This window comes from Hermetia illucens, chromosome 4 (genome assembly GCF_905115235.1).
Source record: "Hermetia illucens chromosome 4, iHerIll2.2.curated.20191125, whole genome shotgun sequence".
NCBI lineage: Eukaryota > Metazoa > Arthropoda > Insecta > Diptera > Stratiomyidae > Hermetia > Hermetia illucens.
Genome location: NC_051852.1, coordinates 1673402 through 1696198, shown reverse-complemented (window position 1 = coordinate 1696198; position 22797 = coordinate 1673402). Strand labels below are relative to the sequence as shown.

At 41.6% G+C, this 22797-nt stretch overlaps 2 protein-coding genes across 5 annotated transcripts in view; one reads left to right on the top strand and one right to left on the bottom strand.

Moving 5' to 3' along the window:
• LOC119656208 (piggyBac transposable element-derived protein 4-like) overlaps nt 1–151 on the bottom strand; it is a 123984-nt gene extending 123833 nt beyond the window's left edge. The window contains exon 1 of the mRNA XM_038062599.1: nt 3–151. Within this exon, the coding sequence (XP_037918527.1) occupies nt 3–151 (149 nt within the window). The remainder of the gene's footprint in view (nt 1–2) is intronic.
• An 863-nt stretch (nt 152–1014) lies between these two features.
• On the top strand, nt 1015–16375 carry LOC119655376 (probable cytochrome P450 6g2). 4 transcript variants are annotated; one of them, XM_038061244.1, is made up of 6 exons: nt 1015–1108; nt 10367–10806; nt 10870–11017; nt 11086–11349; nt 15425–15961; nt 16028–16375. In XM_038061244.1, the coding sequence occupies exons 2-6, from the start codon at nt 10490–10492 to the stop codon at nt 16313–16315; spliced, it is 1554 nt and encodes a 517-aa protein (XP_037917172.1). In that variant the 5' UTR covers nt 1015–1108; nt 10367–10489; the 3' UTR covers nt 16316–16375. The 4 variants fall into 4 exon arrangements, with proteins under 4 accessions (XP_037917172.1, XP_037917169.1, XP_037917170.1 ...); XM_038061241.1 differs by having other exon boundaries at nt 1061–1155; XM_038061242.1 differs by lacking the exon at nt 1015–1108 and adding an exon at nt 1149–1170.
• Nucleotides 16376–22797: the final 6422 nt, after the last annotated feature.

The following is a 22797-nucleotide window of genomic DNA, read 5'->3' as shown; positions in this document are numbered from 1 at the left end:
ACATCTTCATCAAAATCTTTACAACAACAACTTTTTTAGTAAAATCGTGAACATTTGTGGTGAAGGCATTCATAGCCCGTTCTGAGCTACTGATATTCAAGTTTGAATTATTGTAGATGTCATAATTAATAAGCTGAAGTTGCAATGTCATGTTCGTAAGAAAACAATCAAAACCCAATTGAGCAGCATAGGAAGGGTTCGTTGTACACAGGGTACCTAGTCTATTGTAGTAAAGAGTTTGCTATTACCATCATCACCACAATAACTAACGTAATTTGTCCATTTTGTTACGAAAACATTTTTATTTATTTTAGATGAACACATGTTTCAAAATTAAATTAATATGACAAGTGTAAATATAGATTAAACTTATTATATATAGATATTATGTTATATTATATTAAATTGGAAATTAAAATCATTGACCGCGGTTTCTTCGGATCACAAATTTCAAGATATAATTATTGCAATGTCATTAAATGACTCTTCCAAATTTTTGAAACTCATTTAAAAACAAGATTCTATGGTAAGATTGTGTTTTCTGTTGTTTAGCACCCAATTTAAATGATTTTCAATCATATATATATTTGTTTACTACGTATCTCTGTATGTCTCAATTAGAGAATCTAAGCTTAGCGTTAACTATGTAATCTCAGAGCTCACGAGTTAATACATATTTTTTTTATTCCTTAGCATCTTGTTTTGTCCTATTCAAAACAATATCAAAGATAACTTATGGTAAACATTTCTTGTACATATGTACATTCCACGCAATTACAATTCTGGTTGATCAACTTATCAATTTTCTTCACGCCATGAGATCGCCTAATTATCTAATAATATGAAATATTATTGCGTTGGTCACCAACTCTTCTGACTGATTATAATTATCAGCTAAGTTAATACATTTTGTCCCAATTAAAAAAAAAATATAAAAAAAAACATATCAGGTGTAAGTATATATCAGGGAACGTTTAGACTCCAGGGTAGTGACAAGACATTTAAGATACGACCGTTTTTTTAAAGAAAGATTCTACATATAAAGGAAAAAGAGCTTTGGATTTAAGCACAGTCTGTTTTAATATTTAATGGGATGAGCTTGGATTAAGTGAGAATCTTCTAATACTGAAATAATATTTTTTTTTTTGTGAAATGGTATTGTAGTGAAATGTGAAAGTTAAAAATTATAAATTTTCAATAAGAATATGTGATTACTTAGTGATCAAATAAGTTTTGAGGGATTCGAAAAAAGTAATATCATTTATAGTTGTGTAAATCACATTTGTCAAACAAAGCAAGATGTATTTTTTGTCAAAATAAGTGAGCCACTCCCCAGAAAGATCAAGTGTTTGTTCTCGAAAAGAAATAGTAATCTGATCACTCTAAATGTATACTTTGCTCACTTAACATACTTCCTACATAGATGAGCTACCAAGACTTTCTGCGTCACCACTTTAATCTTCTATCTAATTACTGTCCATTTTTTGTTTTGATCCTAATTGCAATTTTATTGCTGACTCACAGTACAACTTTCACTTTTAAATCTATTTAAACATTTTGGTTTTAAGTAATTGATACGAAATCGAAATTATATTGTAATAAGATATAACCCACTTTAGATATTGAGAACAATTTCCTTTATAATTCTACATAACATCTTCCGCGTTTAACTTTCAGTATACTAGGTGACTTAATCTGCCATTCCATAACTAGATATTTGGAAGCAAGTAAAAGGATCGGCGAATTATATTGTTTATAAATCTATCAGATTACATGTTTCATATCTTTTTTCAAAGATACTTTCTGTATCTCTCTATTGTATTAGGTCCTTCTTCTGGTCGTCCCCGCAGGGTTTAAGGAGTGTTTGAAAATTCTTTTCAATTCTACTGCGCCGATCTGTGCGAACCCTTGGATTCTGTATTCTTATGTTCATGTCGTCTTTTTCTAAAAATTAACCTTAATTATCCGTATATTTTCCTTATTTCCTTTCTTCCCTCCGTTTTTTTCAATGGTACTATTGAATATGTATACTATGTATACTTTCTATTCTGGCATGATTAATTAAAGCAAAATACATAGTATTTTGGAATACATAGTTTCATGGAACGTTCCTGATACTTATCAACAACATCAATGCAACTTTTGGTCTGTGTGATGAAAGTGAGAATAGCAGGTTTTAGCTGATCTCCGGTTTCAGGATATACCATTTTTTGTGGCTTTGGGAATTAGGATAAAATTAAAATATCTTAATAGGATCCAAGCACTGTTCTCTTGACTTCACGGCTTTTTTTGTTTAAGAAATCCTACCGGTAGGTGAACTACGCCAAACGATTTGTTCCTGATAGTATAAGGACGTAATTCGTCTCAGTAATTGCTTATTTTTGAGCCATTTCGGCAATTGGTTCAAAATTATTTCGGACTTAAATTAATATTATTTAGTGGAGTTTTCCATTTGATATATTCCAAACCAACTTTCGGTCACGTTGCTCCACAAGGTAGAAGTAAAAGAGCGCCTGATTTGTTGCCTATACCCAACCTAGAAAAAAAAAAATAAAAATCTAAAGAATTCAAAAAATGGATTTATTACTGCTTGGAAACAAATTTCGCAATTCTTAATAAATTTTTCTAATAAATTACCAATTGAAGCTAATCGGAGTATCTATCTTCTCTCGTTCTGCTACAATATCAAATCCCAAACTATTGAATAAAAAGACAAATCTATTTCTGCAATTTTTTTCTCAAAATACATCCATAGATGGTATTCCTGCAAATTTTCTTTTGCACCGTGTCAAAAGATGTTATGCCTCCGTTGCTTATACCACTTTGGATGTTCACAAGACCAAAATGATCATCAAATACTTGTTCTATACTCATAAATTCTGAGTAAAAATCATTCGTCTAAAAGCTCTCTTAACAAGTCAGATTACGTTAACTGGCACATGCTTTAATGAAATTATTATCTGCAAACGAATAAACAAATAAAATAAACAATAAAAATAGTGAATCGAATATTATGAGCCACGCGCTCTTTAAGCGTGGAATTTATACCTACGTTGGAGGCCTAACTAAACTAATAGCACTGATCAGAACGATAACGATATATTTGCCGGAACTAAGAAATGACCTCGCGTGCCTCTATTATTTACAGATTACTACGGCTGATATATGTCATATGGTCTATACTAGCGCGATTACGTCACTCGTCCGACTCGCATTTTCTGTAATCCAATTAACCTCTTTCCTGAGCATCTTTTCTGCAAGGCAGTAGGGTCCGAATTTTGCGTTAAAAGGCGTGTTTAACCATCTCATCAATGAACCTCAAACAATGGACCATGATATACTTCGAGTCCTCGGGTATAGCGGTCATTCTAGATAATTGGGAAACACGATGCAAAAACTTCCTATAAACACCGTGTTCCGTTCAAAAAATTTGCCAAGTCGTCTGTTAATTCTGCGTGTTTTCTCTCGACACATTTCTTAAAAAATGTTAGCTCCCCCACGCTCTCCTGAGACACTTGCACTTCTTCTCTACCGCTCTGCGATATTCCCACCCATCAGCCATCTTGAGAGAGTATATTCCACTGCATGGCCTTACTATAGCCTTCAGAAACAATCCGATACCGAATTCGCGTCTGCTACCACATGGCTTTCCAGACTACCATAGTACATTGCCGCAAGAAGGAGAAGAGTACTCACCAGAGTCCCATCATCTTACTTCTTTTAGACCTAGAATCTTCAGCTTGTATCCTTAGAATTCCCACATGAGCTGCAGAAAGTGAGCATTCCGGGGATCCGCTTCCATAAACCAATCATAGTTGGTTTTAACTAGCCAAAGTTCTTTGGGGTTAGGTAAGTCCTTATGTGAGACTTCATTGACATTCCGGTAGCAATTGGGTTTCAAAATTTGCGGGTAGGTAGTCTACAAGACCGTTTCCCTTTTAGTCTCCTCTAAGACTATTATCGACTATTTTCTTAAGCCTCACAGGATGGATTTTATCATCAGCTACATTTTGCCGCTCCGATATTAGTCATCATCTTCGTTATGGTTTTGCTGCCTCTTATCGTGCATAGTCCAAGTGTTTCTGGAATTTAACTTGGCATTTTTAATTACCTCCAGGTACTTAATGATCGATTTTGATACGACCTTGTTATCACCAATCCCGATGTTGATACTGTTTTTTTTTCTGCGATCGGTAATCAGTACCACTTTCGTCTCTGTTAGATAACTAGCAACTAGAACCATGGCCAAGTATTCTACGAAATTAATCAACTTTACCTACTCTGCCACTAGAAGAGCAAACAATGCATCGTTCCACAATGTTTTACAATAGGCGTCCAATACAAAGCCCTAAGAAACACCTACGGTCGCAATATAATCTTTCTGCCCGCGTCATACCAGAGAAACTTTCCGGGAGTTAATTGTCGATTAACTGAGTCAAGTAACCAGAGACAGCCAGTTTAACAAAAATTATCTTTATCCGGCTCAATTCTACCATCACCACCACGTAATACTTATCAGCGGACAGTGGCTCCGAAATAGATCCACGACTATTGAAAGGGCTAGACGAAATCACTCCTTCTATTCAACGTTTCATCCCGGAGCCTTCTTATCTGCAGATCCCCCACAGTTCTTCCTTAGAAGCCTTAAGGATCTAAAAGGCATCCTGGTATTTATCCTTCAGTTCTCAATATTCCGGCTTGACCCTTGCCCTTTTGCGAAGTCTCCTTGTCCGCAGACACAATGATCTCAACATCGAGATTTCCTGATTCCACCAGTAGTTCAGATTTTGGTAGTGGTCATCGGCGCCCCCGAGGCATTGCATTAATTATAAGACACAACTAAGCCGGCCTTTTCGTAGCAAGTTTCAGAAAACCAGCCAACAATCGTAGTCTTTTTTTATTGCCAATGCGCCTTTGGTTGTCGCTTCTTCAATTTTCACTGTCGAGAAAAATAGCTTGTTGGTCGCTGTGAGTGTACGAATTACTGGGGTATGTAAGATTGCCGACCAAGCCTAGTCCTTCGCCCATCCAACGTTGACTAGTGCAATGTTCCGCCAAAATTCCGATCACGATTTGACTCGTGAATTGGAAAAATATCAATTGAAACCTATAAACATATACACGATATCCTCCAAGACCGGTGAGAAACTGAATGAAAGTATAATTGATCTCTCCATGGTATCTTTTCCCGATTGAAGGGATTAACCTGTACGTCCAAAGACCCTTTCTGGCAGGTCCCATCGCTGATGGCATCTGATTATGCATCTCTACTTTTCGACTTTTTTCATCTGTTTATCATCTCATCTGCCAAGATGTCAATCAGCCCCAAGATAATGAACGCCGCATTATCTAAGACGGTCCTGAATGCAGAGCAAACCTTTAAGGCTGTTCCTTAAACCCAAAACTGGATTGCATGCAGCTTGTAAATGTTCCGTGGCCCCCTTTATGTTCAGGATCGTACTTACAAAAGTCATACCCATGGTGGATACGTTTTTCGCAAATGTACCCTATGTGCTGGTTAAAATTAAGCTGCCAAGTGCTAATCCAGTGATCTCTAACTAAACCTCAACAGCACTGATTGCTTCACTTGAGTACAACTTAGCATCTCCGTGATGCTTTGCGACCGCCAGCGCAATGTCGTCGGCGTAACCCACCATTGTGGCCTCCTCCGAGATCGGAATATTTAGTAAATCATGGCACATGATGTTCCATAGTGGAATACCCACAGAATCAACATATTCCATGGGTTCATCATCGGGGTCATACCAGAGCATCCGTCGTCGCAAGTAGCTATAGTCAATAGCACCAAAATAGGTGAGAACACTAATCCCTCATACCTTTCGTATAAGGTTCCAATTGTTTGAATTGAATGCATTGATCACGTCCAGGATCACCATCACGCAATATTTACTGGTAGTATTCCTTGCGTGAATAGCATTTTCGGCCAAGCCCGCAACTATTTTGGTGACATCAATGGTTAATCTGGCTTCAGGGAAATCATACTGCCGATCTGAAAGGCCTTCTTAGCTCTCGAAAACTAGGAGTAATCGATTATAAATTATCCGCTCCAACATTTTCCAATAGTGTTTGGAAGACACATGGGTCTATAGGAGGATGGTTCCTCTGGAAGTTTACCAGCCTTAGGCGGCAATACCAGCTTCTGCCGCTTCCTGGGTGCAGAAGACATCCCCTCGGGCACGCACGCTTCAAACAATTTCGCGAACATACTTCTACCGTCATTACCAGGCAGCACTTATCAGCAAACAGTACGTCCGAAAATAGATCTACGACCATTGATACCGCATCAACTATTGAACGGCTCGACGAAATCCATACTGTCGTTCTGATAGACCATCCGTAAACTCCATGAACAGCAGTAGCCCGTATTTATGATCATCCCCATTTTGCCGATTTGTGGACGATATGAACGTAAGCTCAATGAAAAGAACCAGTCTGTTGTATATCACCTTCATTAACATCCTCGGCATAGGACCTAAAAGACAGATAAGACGATATCAGGAAGGAACACCAAGTGGTCTTTTGGAGCTTCGGTAGCAGAACAAACGTCTGCCTCATGCACTGGGCGAAAAACACTACTTCCACTCATGTGTTCTTGTCAACCACCCAGTCCTAGGGGTAATAGCCAATTTGAGGGTATATATAATGTTGATAAATTTAGGTGTTCAACCGCAAAAGAGGAAGCAAGGTCCGGTCCGTCATCAAGTGGATGTAGACTTGCATCCTCAACAAAAATTAACATTTCATACCGAAGCCTTCTGGTTTCTAATACGTCCGCAGATCTTCCACAGTTCATCCACGGTAGCCTCAGGGATCGAGAAGGCATCCCAGGATTTCTCCTTCAATTCCTGATGTTACGACTTCTCTTTACTCTTTGGTAATCTTTCTTTGCATCCATAGTTCCGATTTTGGTAGTGGTGGAAATGTCACCGATTTATAGGCTGACAAAACTGAACGGCCATTGTCGTTGTTTTTTTCGGACCTTGATCTAATTCTAAGGTCGCTAGAAAAGTCTCGGGAAACTAGGCAACAATGGTAGTTGTTTTCCTACCAGTGCGCTTTTATTTGTCACTTCTTCCATTTTCAATGTCAAGAAAAATAGTTTGGTGGTCGCTGTGGGGTATGTCAGATCGCCGATGGAGCCTAATCCTCTACCTCGGAAGGTCATCGCACATCCAACGTTGGCTAGTGCAATATCTAGTTCCGCCAAGGTTTCGATGATGATTTGGACCTTGATGTTCCTCACTAGGCATCATCTCTCTAAGGCTCACGCATTAGAATTGCTGGCAAATATTGAAGAGCCATGATCTCTAGCGTCCAACACGAAACTGCCTAACATCTCCTCATATTATGCTAACGGAGCACTAAGAGGAGCATAAAAGTTATAGATATGGACAACCTTGATATTCGCGCTAACAAAACTGGCTCCCGGGAATGCCACTGTTTGTTCGGGATTTTTACCCACTAAAGCCACCCTGGACCACCTGTACCGAGGAGCCACCATTAGGTATTATATCACGGGGCGGGGTCTAGTGGGCTAACCTATGTCTCCTTTCATCTACCTGCGTCGTTCATAACCGTGCCTTCTTGACTTCTTGTGCTTTTCGCAGTTAATGCTGGATTGCTACGATCATGGAGTTGATCGCATCCTAGTCCTCTCCAAACAAAACCTTACTTTAAGTTATTCTTTTCTTCCATCATGAACCTCGGACATTGGAAGACTACACACACTGGGAGTTCCGTGACTCCTCATAATTTGGACAATCAGGTCAAATGTCCAATTTGAATCTACACGTATACACGATATACACGAGGGCGAGAAGGAGAGGGAGAGGGAGAGCGAGGGCGAGAGCGAGAGCGAGAGGGAGAGGGGGAGGGCGACGGAGAGGGAGAGGAAGAGGGTGAGAGAAAGGGAGAGGGGCCGGTGAAAAACTAGATGGGATTATAATTGATTTCCCCATGCTTTCTCTCCAGTCACTACCGGATTGAAAGGATGAACCTGTACAACCCTTTTCTGACAGATCCCTTCGCTGTTGTCATCTAATTATGGATCTCTCGCTTTCGGCTTTTTTCACCTGTTCATCATCTTGTCTGCCAGAATGTCAATTGTCATCATTCCCAAGATACCAAACGCCGCATCATCTAAGAGTGTGCAGAAGCCAGAACACACCCTTAGGGCAGATCTTCTGTTTGCGCAAGATGACCGACGGTGTTCCCTAAACTGGGTTGCCCGCAGCTAAACGGAGCTCACTACTCGGGCCTTAGCCGCTGCTCTTAAGCAGCCTGCAAGTTTGTCGCGGCCCTCCTACGTTCAGCATAACTCTTACTAGAGCCATACTAATGTTGAATGTTTTTTCGCAAGTATATCTATTATTACTCTCAAGTATTTGATGGGTGGCTTGAAAGTGATTCCCAATTCTAATGCTGGCATAACTTCTCTTGCGGCGCTTGATGACCAGGACCGCTTCTGTTTTTTTCTCTCTAATAAGTGCCAATCCAGCGCTCTCTAACTAAGCCTCAACAGCATTGATTGCTTCACTTGAGTACCACTCAGCATCTTCGAGTTACTTTCCGACCACCAGTACTATGTCGTCGCTGAGGCCTCCTCCGTACCAGTACGGAGTCTTGTGGGGCACCCGCGGAGACAACGTAATCCATGGGTCCATTTTCGTTGTCATATCAGAGCGTCCGTTCTCGTAAGTAGCGATTGACAATACCACCAAGATAGGTGAGAACACCAATCCTCGCCAGAAGCTTTCGTATAAGGTTTTAATTCGCCGAATTGAATGCATTGATCACGTCTAGGGTCATATGTCACATCATCACAATATTTTTATGGTGAAATCCCTTACGTGAATTGCATTTTTGCCCAAGCCAGTAACCACTTTGATGACATAAATCTGTTGATCTGGCTTCACGGAACCCATATTGTCGATCTGAGAAGCCTTCTTCACTCTCGACAACTAGGAATAATCTATAAATTATCCATTCTAACATTTTTCCTTAGTGTCTAGAAGACATACGGGTCCATGGGAAGATGGCTCCCGTGGGGGTTTACCAGCCTTAGGCAGCAATACCAGTTTCTGCCGTTTCCATGATGCAGGAATAAACTCCCCGGACATGCACGGTTCGAACAATTCCGCGAAGATATCCGGTCCACATTTCACGCAAGCTTGAATGCTTTATTCGGTATGTCGTCCAGACCTGGAGCTTTACTGTCGCCTATTCTACCGTAGATCTCCAGCAGCTCGTCCCTGGTGCCTGCCCTCAAATTCAGGGATCGTTGGAAGTGTCAGTACCTCCCTCTTGCTGGGGAAATAACCCCTGTATAATTTATAAAAATACTGTAGGGCATGTCATCTTCGGAAATATGCCGTCTCTATTTTATAGGAGCTACCCCACAGGTTTTTGTAAGGCGAACAGAGCTCCTTAAAACATTTCCTCCTTCCGTTGCTCCTCTAGATGACGAGCTTGAGGCTCTTGTGGGTTTCCTTATATGAATGCTCCTTTTGCCCCTAATCGATCTTACCTACCGCTCTCTAAGCTGTCCGTCTAGCTATGTGGCAAATCGATCAGAGACTGACTTCACTATTCCACCAGCAATTGGGCCTCCTAGCGGGGAATGAGCATCTCCTGGCCATCGATGCGTCATATTTTTCAAAGATGCATTGTGTGGCATAGACTAATCCAACCACACTTCCATGAATGTTTGTTGATCCATTGCTTTTGCAGACCATTCTGGCGTTCTTTTCGATTCTGGCTTTCGGCGTGCTGCTCTGCGGCCCTGTAGCTTCATCCCCCGCTTAAAGGTGGTGATAGCTGTACATGAAGTCCTCGCTAACTTGCCAGGATATATTGTGTGTGATTCATTGTCTGCCTGTCACAAGCAATTTATTCCGAAACAACTGAACGTATTGTCATGAAATTTGGTGAGAAAGTGTGGTCTATGAATCATTTAAGTTATAGCAAGTGGCGCCGTTTTCTGTTGGATTTAATGGGGGTTCTCCATACATGGGAAACGGGGGGTGCCAAAATTTGTTTTCACTGAATATGACCATGAGGGGTATCAAATGAAAGGGCTCAATCAGTACTTTTCCGAACTGATTCTATTTTTGAAATTCGATCGAAGATAGGGCAATGAGGGCCTAAAATGTTTCTTTGTTTAGGATGAACACAATATTTATGTCTTTAATGTGTACAGGAGGTTAGCAATGTTTGAAGGAATATTTTGTATCCTTAAATATTTAGTGAAAATCTCTCAAAACTTATTTATCCAACAAATATATAATATAATACATAATAAACATACAATTAATACTAATTTTATCTGTTTTTTGTTTTACCAAAGAAATAAAGATGCAATCGGTTTCGACGATATAAAATCGAATATATAGACTGATTTATCGACGTGAAGCAAAGAGCTGTTAATAAACTTAAATTATAATATCAATACACATTTGATAAATTCAAAATGATATACATTATTGCGACATTAGTCTTGGCTGCAGTTAGCATTTTCATCTATCGATGGTACGACCAACACTACAACTACTGGAAACATAAGAATTTGCCTCATATACCAGCAACGTCAATCTTTGGCAACATAAAGGACGTAGTACTCTACCGAAAATCGCCAGCTGATGTTTTCCGCGCTCTATATAACAATAAAAAGACAAAAGATGAACCCATCGTTGGAGTTCAATTCTGTCATGAACCAGCTTTGATAGTGCAAGATCCGGAAATTATAAAGAAAATCCTTGTCAAGGACTTTAATTATTTTGCTAATAGGTAAGAGATGATATTTAAGGAAATTTTTTTCTATTTTTATAATGAATTTCTTTACTTTTATAGATACGCTTCTTCTGATCCACATTCGGATAGTCTGGGAAGTTATAACCTATTTTTTGTCAACAATCCAATATGGAAACAAATCCGGAATCATATTTCACCAATTTTCACTAGCGGAAAAATGAAGCAATTTTTCCTTTTAGTCCATAATGTAAATATACTACAATATTTGCTCTCTTCGAATCGGCCTAATTAATTATATTCTTTATTTAACCTTAGGTAGCCAAAAATTTAGATAAATATTTAATGGATCACACACTTCAATCAAACCCTATATGTAGGGATATAAAAGAGGTTTGCGCTCTATATACCACGGATGTTATAGCAAGTGTTGCATACGGTATTGAGGCAAATTCAATTAATAATCCTGAAAGTGAATTCCGACAGAATGGTAGACATATCTTCAATTTTACTCCATGGCGTGCATTTGAATTCACCGCATTCTTCTTCGTGCCGAAGTTAGTGTCGATTTTTAAGTGTAAAGTAAGTAGTATTTCAACATTGTCTGACAAATACACATACAGACGTAAAATAGTTCCCAATTCTATAGGATAAATGAATTCCGTGTGGCAGACACGTGGACGAACAGATAAATTATTAGGTTGTTACATATGAAATGGCCCTTTTGGCAATCAAGTGAAGTTAGTTGCGATTTTGGTGTATCAAACCACCACCAGTTGGCGCTGTTGGTGTTGAATATTGAAGTATAAATACTCCTACATTTAATAAAGGAGTCATTTCAATTTTGACCATCGTTGGGATAACAGAGAATAGAAAGGAAAAAAAACGATGGAAAAGAAACAAGAACGTATACTTTTTCTCTATGAGTTCGAACTCAGTCATAAAACGGCGGAGGCGACAAAGAACATTAACAGCGCATTTGGAGCTGATACGGTAACCGAACGAACTACACGGCGGTGGTTCGAACAAATCCGGTCAGGCGACGTAAACCTTCAAAGTGAGCCACGTGGACATCCTGGACCATCGATTGACAACGACGAGCTGCGTTTGCTAGTCGAATCCGATACATGTCAGTCTGCGAGGGACATTGCAGAGAAACTGGGCGTACACTATTCGACAGTTTCCCGGCACTTGCAACAACTTGGAAGTTAGTTAGTTTAGTTAACTGGGGGGAGCCGCAGCTCCGAGCACTCAGGCCATTATTAGGCCCATTGCACTATCCCCGTAAGTTGCCTATTCAATGGCTTCCCGCCTACGGTGTTCGCAGGCTCTAGCGAATCTGAGAACATTCTCAAGAGGCAGAGAGTGTGCAGATTCTTCATTGAAGAAAACCTTGCCAAGGCGTTTTCGTCTGAGATCTGAGGATGCCGGGCGGCTGCATAAAAAGTGCAGGGCCGTCTCCTCCTCCTCCTCACATTGGCTGCACACAGCCCAAACCACTACCCCAATCTTTTCCATATGGTAGTTTAAGGGGCAGTGTCCCGTCAAAAGCCCTACTAGGGTTTTCATGTTCCACTTCTTAAGAGACAACAAAAATGCCGCTCTAGTGGCCCTAGGCTCTTTCACAAGGATTTTCGCTTACCGGCAAAAGTCCAAATTTCTCCACTCGGTTGCGGGAATCCTTGCAATTTCACCCTTCAGAGTAGACTTGACAGTAGATGCTCGGATTCCAAGAGCTGGTTCTGGCCCCACCATTGTGGATCCAGACCTTCGGCGAGCCAGTCGGTCAGCCTGCTCATTACCGGCAACTTGGAAAGGTGAAAAAGCTCGACAAATGGGTTCCGCATGCCCTTACGAAGCAAAACATGGCGCTTCGAATGGACATTTACAGTTCTCTACTCACCCGCAACAGAACCGATCCCTTTTCGCACAGAATGGTGACATGTGATAAAAGGTGGATATTATACGACAATCGTCGCCACTCAGCACAATGGCTAGATCCTGATGTGCCACCGAAACATATGTCGAAACCGAGCCTCCATCCGAAGAAGGTACTGGTGACTGTTTGGTGGTCTACAGCTGGAGTTATCCACTATTCTTTTTTGGCACCTGGAGAAACGATAAATGCACAGAAATACTGTGCCCAACTTGAGGAAATGCGCCAAAAATTGAGTATTCAACGGCCGAGATTGGTCAACAGAGAGGGTGTGATTTTCCTTCACGACAATGCACGACCTCATGTTTTCAGAAAAACGATTCAAAAGTTAAACGAATTGCAGTATGAGAGTTTGCCTCATCCACCATATTCACCGGATCTTTCGCCAACCGACTACCACTTTTTAAGGTTTTGTTTAAAACAAAACCTTATTAAAATCGATTCAATCTCTGTCTGTCTGTCTGTCTGTCTGTCACACGCATTTTTCACCAAAACGGCTAAACCGATCCGAACTTGGTGGGCAGAGGGAGGAGGAGGGAGCTATGAAATCCCACGCATACAGCGAGTGGCATAAATTTAGGTGGAGTTTAAGTCGGGGCTCCCCATACATGCAAAGGGGGGATTCAAAAATGTTTTCCCCGGATATAGTTGTGTAGGGTATCAAATGAAAGGTCTCGATTTGTACTTTCCGAAACTGACATTAGTTTTGGCATCAATTGCAAAGTGCGTGAGTAAGGAGTCAAAATGTAAACACTTGAAGTGAGACAGGACTCATTTTCGGAAACTACCCAACCTAAAAATCCGAAAAAAATCAGGGTGGTGCGCCTAGATGAAATCTAGGCCTCAAAATATGTTCCATTCCGATATCTGCTTACTAATAGTATATTACTATTTTTTAGAAATTTACTGAAAACCCCTCTGAAATTCATCCTAGGACTTCCGAATTACCAGCATAGAGGACAATATTTAGTATGTACGTGCTAAATTTCGTCGAAATCTGGCAATTAACGCCAAAGTTATAGGAGTTCAAACTTAGCAATTTCGCGTGAATTTACTGCTTCCAAAGCCATGCAAATCAGATGCTGACGTCATAATTAACGAGAATAATTGACATTCGAGTGAAATATTAAAATTCCATTCAAGAAGAATCTAATTCTCCCCAGCCCTTTTTTATATTTGATGTTGGTTAAATTGTTGGCATTTGCTAATAATATTAAACTCAGAGTGTGAAGCGTATGAGGTTGACCATTATCAATACAGGGCTTCCCATCAAATAATTTATTTAAATCTATCAAATAGAGGGGAATGGAATTTTTAGCTAATTACACGGAGCTGTCGTGCACTCGTCGCTCCTCACATGTTTTTCTTTTTCTTCAGCCTTCAGTTCACAAGCAGGGTCGGCTCGTGGTGGTCGGTTTCGTCATTTTATTTTATCAAATTGCTGATCAGGATGTAATCTCGAGACCTTTAAATCCCCATCCAGCGTATCAAGCCACCATTGTTTTGGCCGGCTTTTTGGTTGATTACCATTGACTTCGATGTTCTAACCAATACTGGTTGTTGAATTCTCGTTAACGTGAATTACGTGACCACACCATCGAAAACGCCTCTCTTGCAGTTTTTCCACGATCGGTGCAAACCCATATCGATCGCGGATATTCTCATTTCAGACGTAATAAAAACATGTCACGCCACCAGTGCAATGCAACATCTTCTTCCCCATTACCGCAAGACGCCGTTCATTGTCCTTTATAGTCGGCCAACACTCAGAACTATAGAGAGCGGCAGACGGACGACATTTCAGTAAATTTGGGATTTTGGACGTGCGCTCATACGTCGATCACAAAAAACACCAGTTGGGGAATGCCAGTTCATCCAGGTTGCATTAATGCGTGAAACAATTTCATTACGCAGTTCTCCATTGGCTGATAGCATTGACTCGAGATATTTAAATCGCTGAGTTCTGGCAATGGCAGTAACTTGCCTTTCGAGATATTTAAATCGCTCAGTTTTGGCAATGGCAGTAACCTGCCCAGAACTGAGCGACTTCAATATCTCGGGTTAATGCTATAAGCCAATGGAGAACTACGTTATGCTCCTCACATAGGGAAACACAAAACCTTTTATACCTGAAGCGACAAGCTTCCGGTTTTCCGACTTGTTTAAACATTTGGATTGCTTTTTGGCAGAAAAACAATTTAGGAACGAAAAGGCTGTCAAAATGACCTTCGACGACTTTATCAACACCCCACAGTTGGACTTCAACGAAACTGACATAAATGCTCTTGAATCTCGCTGGAAGAAGTGTTTTGAATCGACTGGCACCTATTTTGATTAAATAAATAAATTTTTGTAAGCTTTACAGTCGTTTCAAATTTTAGTACAAAACCGGCCATTTCATTTGCAACAACGTAATATAAATAGATTTAAATTAGTTTTTATTTTACACAAAACATATAACTGCGATGACCGAGTTGATTGAGCGTCAACTGCTCGATCTGGGTCACGGTTTGTTTTTGTCTTTGTGTTTGTTTTGTCACTATAGGCTTATCACTTTCATAGTACTTAGTGCAATAATAATTAATTTTAATCACAGTCTCACTGAAAATTGAATTAAAAGCCCCATATATATAGGGGCGACCGGGAGACATCAAATAGAAATGAAAACTGAAACAATAACGAATAATTAATAATCAATTTTTTCTTTATTATCTTTAAAAGGTTTTCTCAGCCAAATCAACTAAATTCCTCCGTTCCACATTTAACTATATAATCGGAGAGCGCATGAAAACCAAAGAAGTTCGCAATGACCTTATCGATCTGTTAATTGGAATGAGGGAGACCACCAAACTAAATATCAATAACAAAGAAGTTGCATTTGACGGTGATTTACTCGTATCTCAAGCGGCTATCTTTTTCACAGCTGGCTATGAAACTACATCGTCTACAATGTCCTTTGGATTGTATGAACTAGCCAAAAATATGGAAGTACAAACACGACTTAGGGAAGAAATCAAAGAAGTCCTGGAAGAACATAAAGGAGAAATAACATATGATATTATTTTAAATATGAAATATCTAAACATGGTAATCCAGGAAATCTTACGGTTATATCCACCATTACCATTTTTGGATCGAATTTGCGAACTACCAGAATCGGAAAGAAAAGGATACTCACTGGAACCAGTCGTTGATTTTGCTATTCCAAATAAGACACCGGTGATAATTCCAATTTATGCACTACATAGAGATGAGAAGGTACTAATTTATATCCTTTTTGATTTTTCTCTCATAGATTACATAAATTTTACTTTACAATTTCAGTACTTCCCGGATCCCGAATCATTCATCCCAGAAAGGTTTGCTCCCGAAAACAAGGATAACATTAACCCATATGCCTACTTGCCATTTGGTACCGGTGGTCGAGTTTGTATTGGTGAAAGATTTGGACTCATGCAGGCCCGGCTAGGACTTTTCTATATTCTTAAGAATCATTATGTGAAAATGTCTCCAAAAACACCTAAAAAAATGCGGTTAGAGAAGAAAGCTCTCATTATTCAATCAGAAGGCGGCATTTACTTAGATGTTGTACGTGATCCTTTGACGCAGTGATTTATATTGACTAAGACTAAAAAAATCCATGACTTTTAATAATAAATGTTTGTTTTAAAATGAAACTCGCTGTTAAAATCTTTAAAAAATAGAATTAAATAAATTTTAAGAATAGATATTTCATGACCAGCGGAATCTATCTGCTGTGAGAAAAGTAAGGGGAGCAGAATCCAGCCGACTGAGATTTTCAGAGCCAACACATAGCATTTAAGAAGGATAGCAGCTCCCTAAACTTCAACTAGAGATCCTTTTCAGGTCCCCAAAGAACTGATTACCTAGTGTCCGTAGCCTGGTTCTAACTAGAGCTGGGCAATCGTAAAGGAAGTACCTTTGAGTTTTTCCCTTCTATACGCAAATTAGGGTGTGCCAGTTCTGGCGGCATGATCCTCTGTACACCAGTATTAGCGTATTTAATGTGAAGGCCCGCCGAGCAGGACCATAGAACCCCACTAGCACTTACACACGTGGTTCTTTGAAATCTGTTAAGCTTGAATTGTCTTCCTTGCAAAGCGTCTACCCGAAGCCATACAAAATATGTCTGTATACATCGAGAGAATTATCGTTAACCGAAAACCCCATTTCCTTACAGAAATCCTCCTACAGGCACAAAATGTTATACAGGCCTCCTCAAGCTTCAGTTTTATATATTGTCTCCAATTCAACTTAGGATCGAGGATCACACGCAGATGCTTTACATTGGAGGATGCCAATCTTTGTCTATATAATCACGGGATGTGAAGTTTGGGTACTCTTGTCTTTGTGGTAAATAATTGGATTTATGCCTTTCCCAACTCGCCCTTCACGGCATCATTCATAATGGAGGGAAACATCCATACCACCATGTCTTCGGCATACGCCACCACCTTCACCCGCTCCTATCAAAAATCCATAGAATTTCACCCATCACTATTAACCAAAGCACCGAGCAGATTATACCACCGAGCATCTCTAAAGCATGTGACGCGTCGATGCCTAGGAGATGTTCATTCCCCACTAGAAGACCCAATTATTGGTGGAATAGTGAACTTGCCAATCTTCGATCGATTTGCCACACAGCCAGACGAACGGCTCAGAGGGCAATAGGTAGGATCGATCAGGGGCAAAAGGAGCATGCCTATAGGGAAGCTCGCAAGAACCTCAAGCTCGCCATCCAGCGGAGTAAGAGGGAATGTTTTAAGGGGCTCTGTTCGGAAGCGGACATAAATCCGTGGGGTAGCGCCTATAAAATCGTGACAGGACGATTCAGAGGCCGATCGTCTCCGCAGATCACGTGCCCTATGCTCTTGTTGAAAATAATCCAGGGGTTATTTCCCCAGCAAGAGGGGGGTGCTGACACCTTCCAGCGCCCCCTGAATGTGACGCCGATTCCACCAGTCACTAGGGACGAGCTGCTAGAGATCTGCAGTCGAATAGGCGACAGTAAAGCCCCGGGTCTTGACGGCATACCGAATAAGGCTCTCAAACTTGCCGTCAAAAGTAGACCGGATATGTTCGCGGAGCTGTTTGAAACGTGCATGTCGGAGGGTATTTTTCCTGCACCATGGAAGCGGCAGAAGCTGGTACTGTTGCCTAAGGCTGGCAAACCTCCAGGTGAACCGTCCTCCTATAGACCCATATGTCTTCTAGACACTATGGGGAAAATGTTGGAGCGGGCCATTTATAATAGATTACTTCCAGTCGTCGAGAGCCAAGGGGGCCCTTCAGATAGGCAGTATGGGTTCCGTAAAGCCAGATCAACCATCGATGCCATCAAAATGGTTACTGGCTTGGCCGAAAATGCGATTCACGGAAGGGGTTGTACCAGCAAATATTGCGTGGTGGTGACCCTGGATGTGAGGAATGCATTTAACTCGGCCAATTGGAACCTTATACGAAAGTCTCTGGCGACGATTGGTGTTCCCACCTACCTCGCCGCTATTATCGATAGCTACTTGAAAGAGCGGACACTCTGGTATGATACCGATGACGAATCCAAAGAGTACGTCTCCGCGGGTGTCCCCCAGGGCTCTGTACTGGGCCCACTACTGTGGAACATCATGTATAATGATGTGCTCAACCTTCCGGTTCCGGAGGAGGCTACGGTGGTGGGTTACGCCGATAATATAGCACTGGTTGTGGTTGCAAAGCATCTCGAGGAGTTGTACTCAAGCGAAGCAATCAGTTTTATTAAGGCTTGGTTAGAGAGTGCTGGACTGGCACTCGCGGAGGAAAAGACGGAAGCGGTCCTCATCACTAAGCGCCGCAAAAGAAATTACGCCTGCATTAGAATCGGGAATCGTATCATCACTTCCAAGCCGGCCATCAAATACTTGGGGGTGATGATAGACGGAGGACTTAATTTTAAGCAGCACATAGAGCATACTTGTAAACGAGCATCCACCACGAGTATTTCTCTGGCAAGGATGATGCCGAACGTAGGAGGCCCGCGGCATACTTGCAGGCTGCTCATAGTCAGGGTGGTGAGCTCTATCATGCTGTATGCAGTCCCAGTTTGGGGAAAAGCACTGCAGGTTTTAGGCAATACACATAAACTGAGTGCGGTCTACAGAAGAACATCCCTAAGGGTGGGTTCTGCCTTCAGGACCGTCTCAGACGATGCAGCGTTCGTCATCTCGGGAATGATGCCGATTGACATCCTGGCAACCGAAATGATGAACATTTATAACACCAGGTCCATCTCTCCCTTATCTCAGGTGAAAAAAGCCGAAAGGGAGAGATCCATAAGCAGGTGGCAACAGCGATGGGACCAGTCAGAAAAGGGTCGTTGGACTTACAGGTTGATCCCTTCCATCGGGGAGTGGCTGGAGAGAAAGCATGGGGAGATCAATTATAATCTCACCTAGTTTCTCACCGGCCATGGAGGATACCGCCAATACCTGTACAGGTTTAAATTGGACACCTCGCCTAATTGTCCAAACTGCGGGGTCCCAGAGGACCCGGCGCACGTTTTTTTCCAGTGTCCTAGGTTCGTGGAAGAAAGGAGGAACCTGGAGGAAACTCTAGGTGAAGTGCTATCACCGGAAAATGTTGTCCGAAGAATGGTAGCCTGTCAGGAAGACTGGGATGCGATCAATTCCATGATCGCTGTAATCCAGGAAAAACTGCGAAAAACAGAAGAAGTGAGGAAGACGCGGTTACGAACCCCGCGGGTAGATGGAAGGAGACCTAGCTAAAGTAAGCTAACTCCGCCCCGTGATGTAATACCCAAAGGTGGTTCCACGGAGTAGAGGGGGAGTCGGGGGTGGTTTTAGTGGGTAAAAATCTCACACTCTGGCGTGCCCAGGCCAGAGTCTTTTGAAGATTTCCACCTCCTCAAAAAAAAAAAAAGATTATACCACCGTGGGGCGTCCTTCTGTTACAGCTCTATTCAAGTGTCTACCTCCCAAATTATATTGGATTATCCTGGTTCTTAGCATTGACACCGAAAGTTCCATACATGTTGTGGTTGGTATCGTAGTTCATTGTGCCAAAAAAGTTGTCACTCGGTCGTTGTTCATGGGCAAAACAGCGTCCTCGAAAGCATCGAGCCTGCGTCGAAACTACGGCATTGTCTCATTGCATGTCTGATCCATAGACACCAAATCCAGACGAGGTCACTCCTGACGTCTTATGACATCCCGAAATTAGATGGCAGCGGTACCCGATAGGTTGAGATGCCATGGAGCCGGGTCCTTTCTTCTGTATTGCTCGGCGTTGGAACTGCCGTCCCCGTGCTGACAGCCACATCTCATTGCAAGGCTTCCTCTTTATTTGGGCGTCCCAGTATCTCGTCGAATGTTCTAGCGCTCGCTACCTTCTTCGCTGAGCGAAGCATATTCTTGCTGTACCCAAACGTAACCAACTCTTCGTCCTATCCTACTAATTCGTCGATTTTTTTAATTGTTTTTATTTAGTTCTCCATGGGATTTCAGCAGCACATCTAGAACCAGGGAATGGGTCACAGTAGTCAAGAACGAGTGTACCCTCGCGGATAAAACCCTAACCTCCGTTCCCTGGTGCCTGTTCTACCCTTAGTTTACCCCAGAACTCATGGACGGATCTGCGCTCACTCGGGGCTATATACTAATACCAATTCAATGCACACTATCTGACCAGAGCCAAGAAGGGTTGACTCCTGATACACCTCACAACTATTCCATCGACGTCTGCAGCGAGTTGTCGACGGCTCCGAGGACTTCCATTGCGCCCCGACTTATACCAGTCATTTGAGGTTTACTCTTCACCGAGAGACTTTTCCAGGCCTAGAATGCGAATTGCCAGCTAGGAAGTCAGATCTACTTACTAGGGCACTTCGACGACGTTACTGCCCGTATCGTGAGCGATCTGAAGCCATGAAAATAAGGAACATATTGAAATTCTTGCCGGGTATAGACATGACGTACTATAGTTAATAAATAAACTATAACCAAGGGAGGCAATCGTTCTTCTAGGACGCAGTGCCATTTCCATTGACATTATTATCAACATGGATTCTATCCAACGCAAAAGACACCCCTCCAAGCCTATTCTAGTTAGAGCCTTCTTGATGGCTTTAGTGACAGCGTTTTTGAATGCTCCCTCTATATCCAGGAAGGATACATTGCTTATAGTATAACACCCGCTCAACCGGGCTAATTAACTCGCGAAGAATGATTTCTGTGTATTTGTCTTTTAAGTAGGCATGCTGAGACTTGGAGAAAGACGTTCTCTTTATGCGTGCCTGGTCGCTTTCGGCATAAAAGCAGGTGCGCGCATCTCCATCTTATACCGTTTGCGCATTATGCCGTGTGGGCCCGAAGATTTAAATGCGGGGAAGCTTTTTGTATTACAACTATCTTATACAACTGGGGCTGCATACCCTCGAAACAACGCTAGCAGGGCAGTGTGTATGAACTAGCAGCTCTTGGGTATCATCAGAAGATTCTGTCAAACACCTTCTGACTTTTTTAGAAAAAATGGGGCCCCATGTTCCTTAACCAGAATCTTACTAAGTGTCACCGACTCGCTGGTACTTTCAATGATGGCTGCCTTGTACCTTTGCAGTCCTTGTATAGCTGCCAGTAATTTTGCCTGTCCCGGCAACAGCTTTATAAATTTTGACATATCTTAATTCCGTCAGAGTAGCGATGCCACTTTGTTGTATTTTGCAAGCACCAGCCTTTTCTTTAAAAGTGGTTTTGAATACCTTTCAAGAGCCCCAACCTTTGAATCCAATTCGTCTGTTTTCCTATTGTTACGATAATGAACACCGGAGAGTCCACCCTACTGGGGTCTCTGTTAGGGTAGGGTACCTATACAGCGAGATTTTGACTGAAAAATATCAAACTGTGAGCTGAGGAGGATCACTGATCGAGCAGTCTCCAGTTGTCGATCAGGAAAGTTTCATTGTCGGTTAATAGGGTGATATCAAGGACTTCCTTCCAACTGTCACAATTCTTCGAGCTAGGAAGGTTGGTGTCCTGCCATTGTAACACACCGAAAGATTTGTGAATAAGAGGTTCGCCTGTTCCGTTAATTTTTGAGCTGCTGAAAGCATATGCCTCGGATTGACATCGCAGCTATCCACAGGTGGGTCTTCTTCATTACGATGATGGACGTTAGATGTTGAAGTTTTTCTGATGAAGCTGATCGGTCGTGAGCCATGTAAGTCGAAGAGATGTTCGCGTCCTTCGCTCCCCTCTCCTTCAATTTGCAAGTCAAGTGCGGACACAGAAATGGAATCAGGTTTTTTTTTTGTAATGCTATGATCACGCTATAGAATAAATTATAATATTTACTTGGATGATTCGGCATCCTACTATCAAGGGGCCCCTAAATTAATGCGAGGTCAGTATCTTCTTTTCGGAGAAAAACCAACATACCTATAAGCTAAGGCGAGCTTTGAGTGCTGCTGAGTTATCTACTTTCGTAAGGAGATCGTCAGTCCTCATCGGACATTGATCTTGATTTCCTCTAAAAGTTCGCTGGTAGTGTCGACTGGGTTCAAGTCGTCGCCCAGTTTCATGGGGTGGGACGCTTTCACCTTAGCGTTCCTAACTCGGAAATGCACTTTATATTCTACCTTTTCTGTTGCTTTACGCATTCTACATTTATGCAGAGTAGAAAAGGTTGTCTGTTCACCCTGGGTTACTTCTCCTAGGATATATTGTGTGTGATTCATTGTCTGCCTGTCACAAGCAATTTATTCCGAAACAACTGAACGTATTGTCATGAAATTTGGTGAGAAAGTGTGGTCTATGAATCATTTAAGTTATAGCAAGTGGCGCCGTTTTCTGTTGGATTTAATGGGGGTTCTCCATACATGGGAAACGGGGGGTGCCAAAATTTGTTTTCACTGAATATGACCATGAGGGGTATCAAATGAAAGGGCTCAATCAGTACTTTTCCGAACTGATTCTATTTTTGAAATTCGATCGAAGATAGGGCAATGAGGGCCTAAAATGTTTCTTTGTTTAGGATGAACACAATATTTATGTCTTTAATGTGTACAGGAGGTTAGCAAT

What these genes read in the sequence shown, in the direction of transcription:
- LOC119655376 (XM_038061244.1), top strand. Translation starts at nt 10,490, where the DNA reads ATGATATACATTATTGCGACATTAGTCTTGGCTGCAGTTAGCATTTTC. An exon ending in TTTAATTATTTTGCTAATAG is followed by an intron (nt 10,807 to 10,869) that starts GTAAGAGATGAT and finishes TTACTTTTATAG; the next exon opens with ATACGCTTCTTCTGATCCAC. An exon ending in TTTTCCTTTTAGTCCATAAT is followed by an intron (nt 11,018 to 11,085) that starts GTAAATATACTA and finishes ATTTAACCTTAG; the next exon opens with GTAGCCAAAAATTTAGATAA.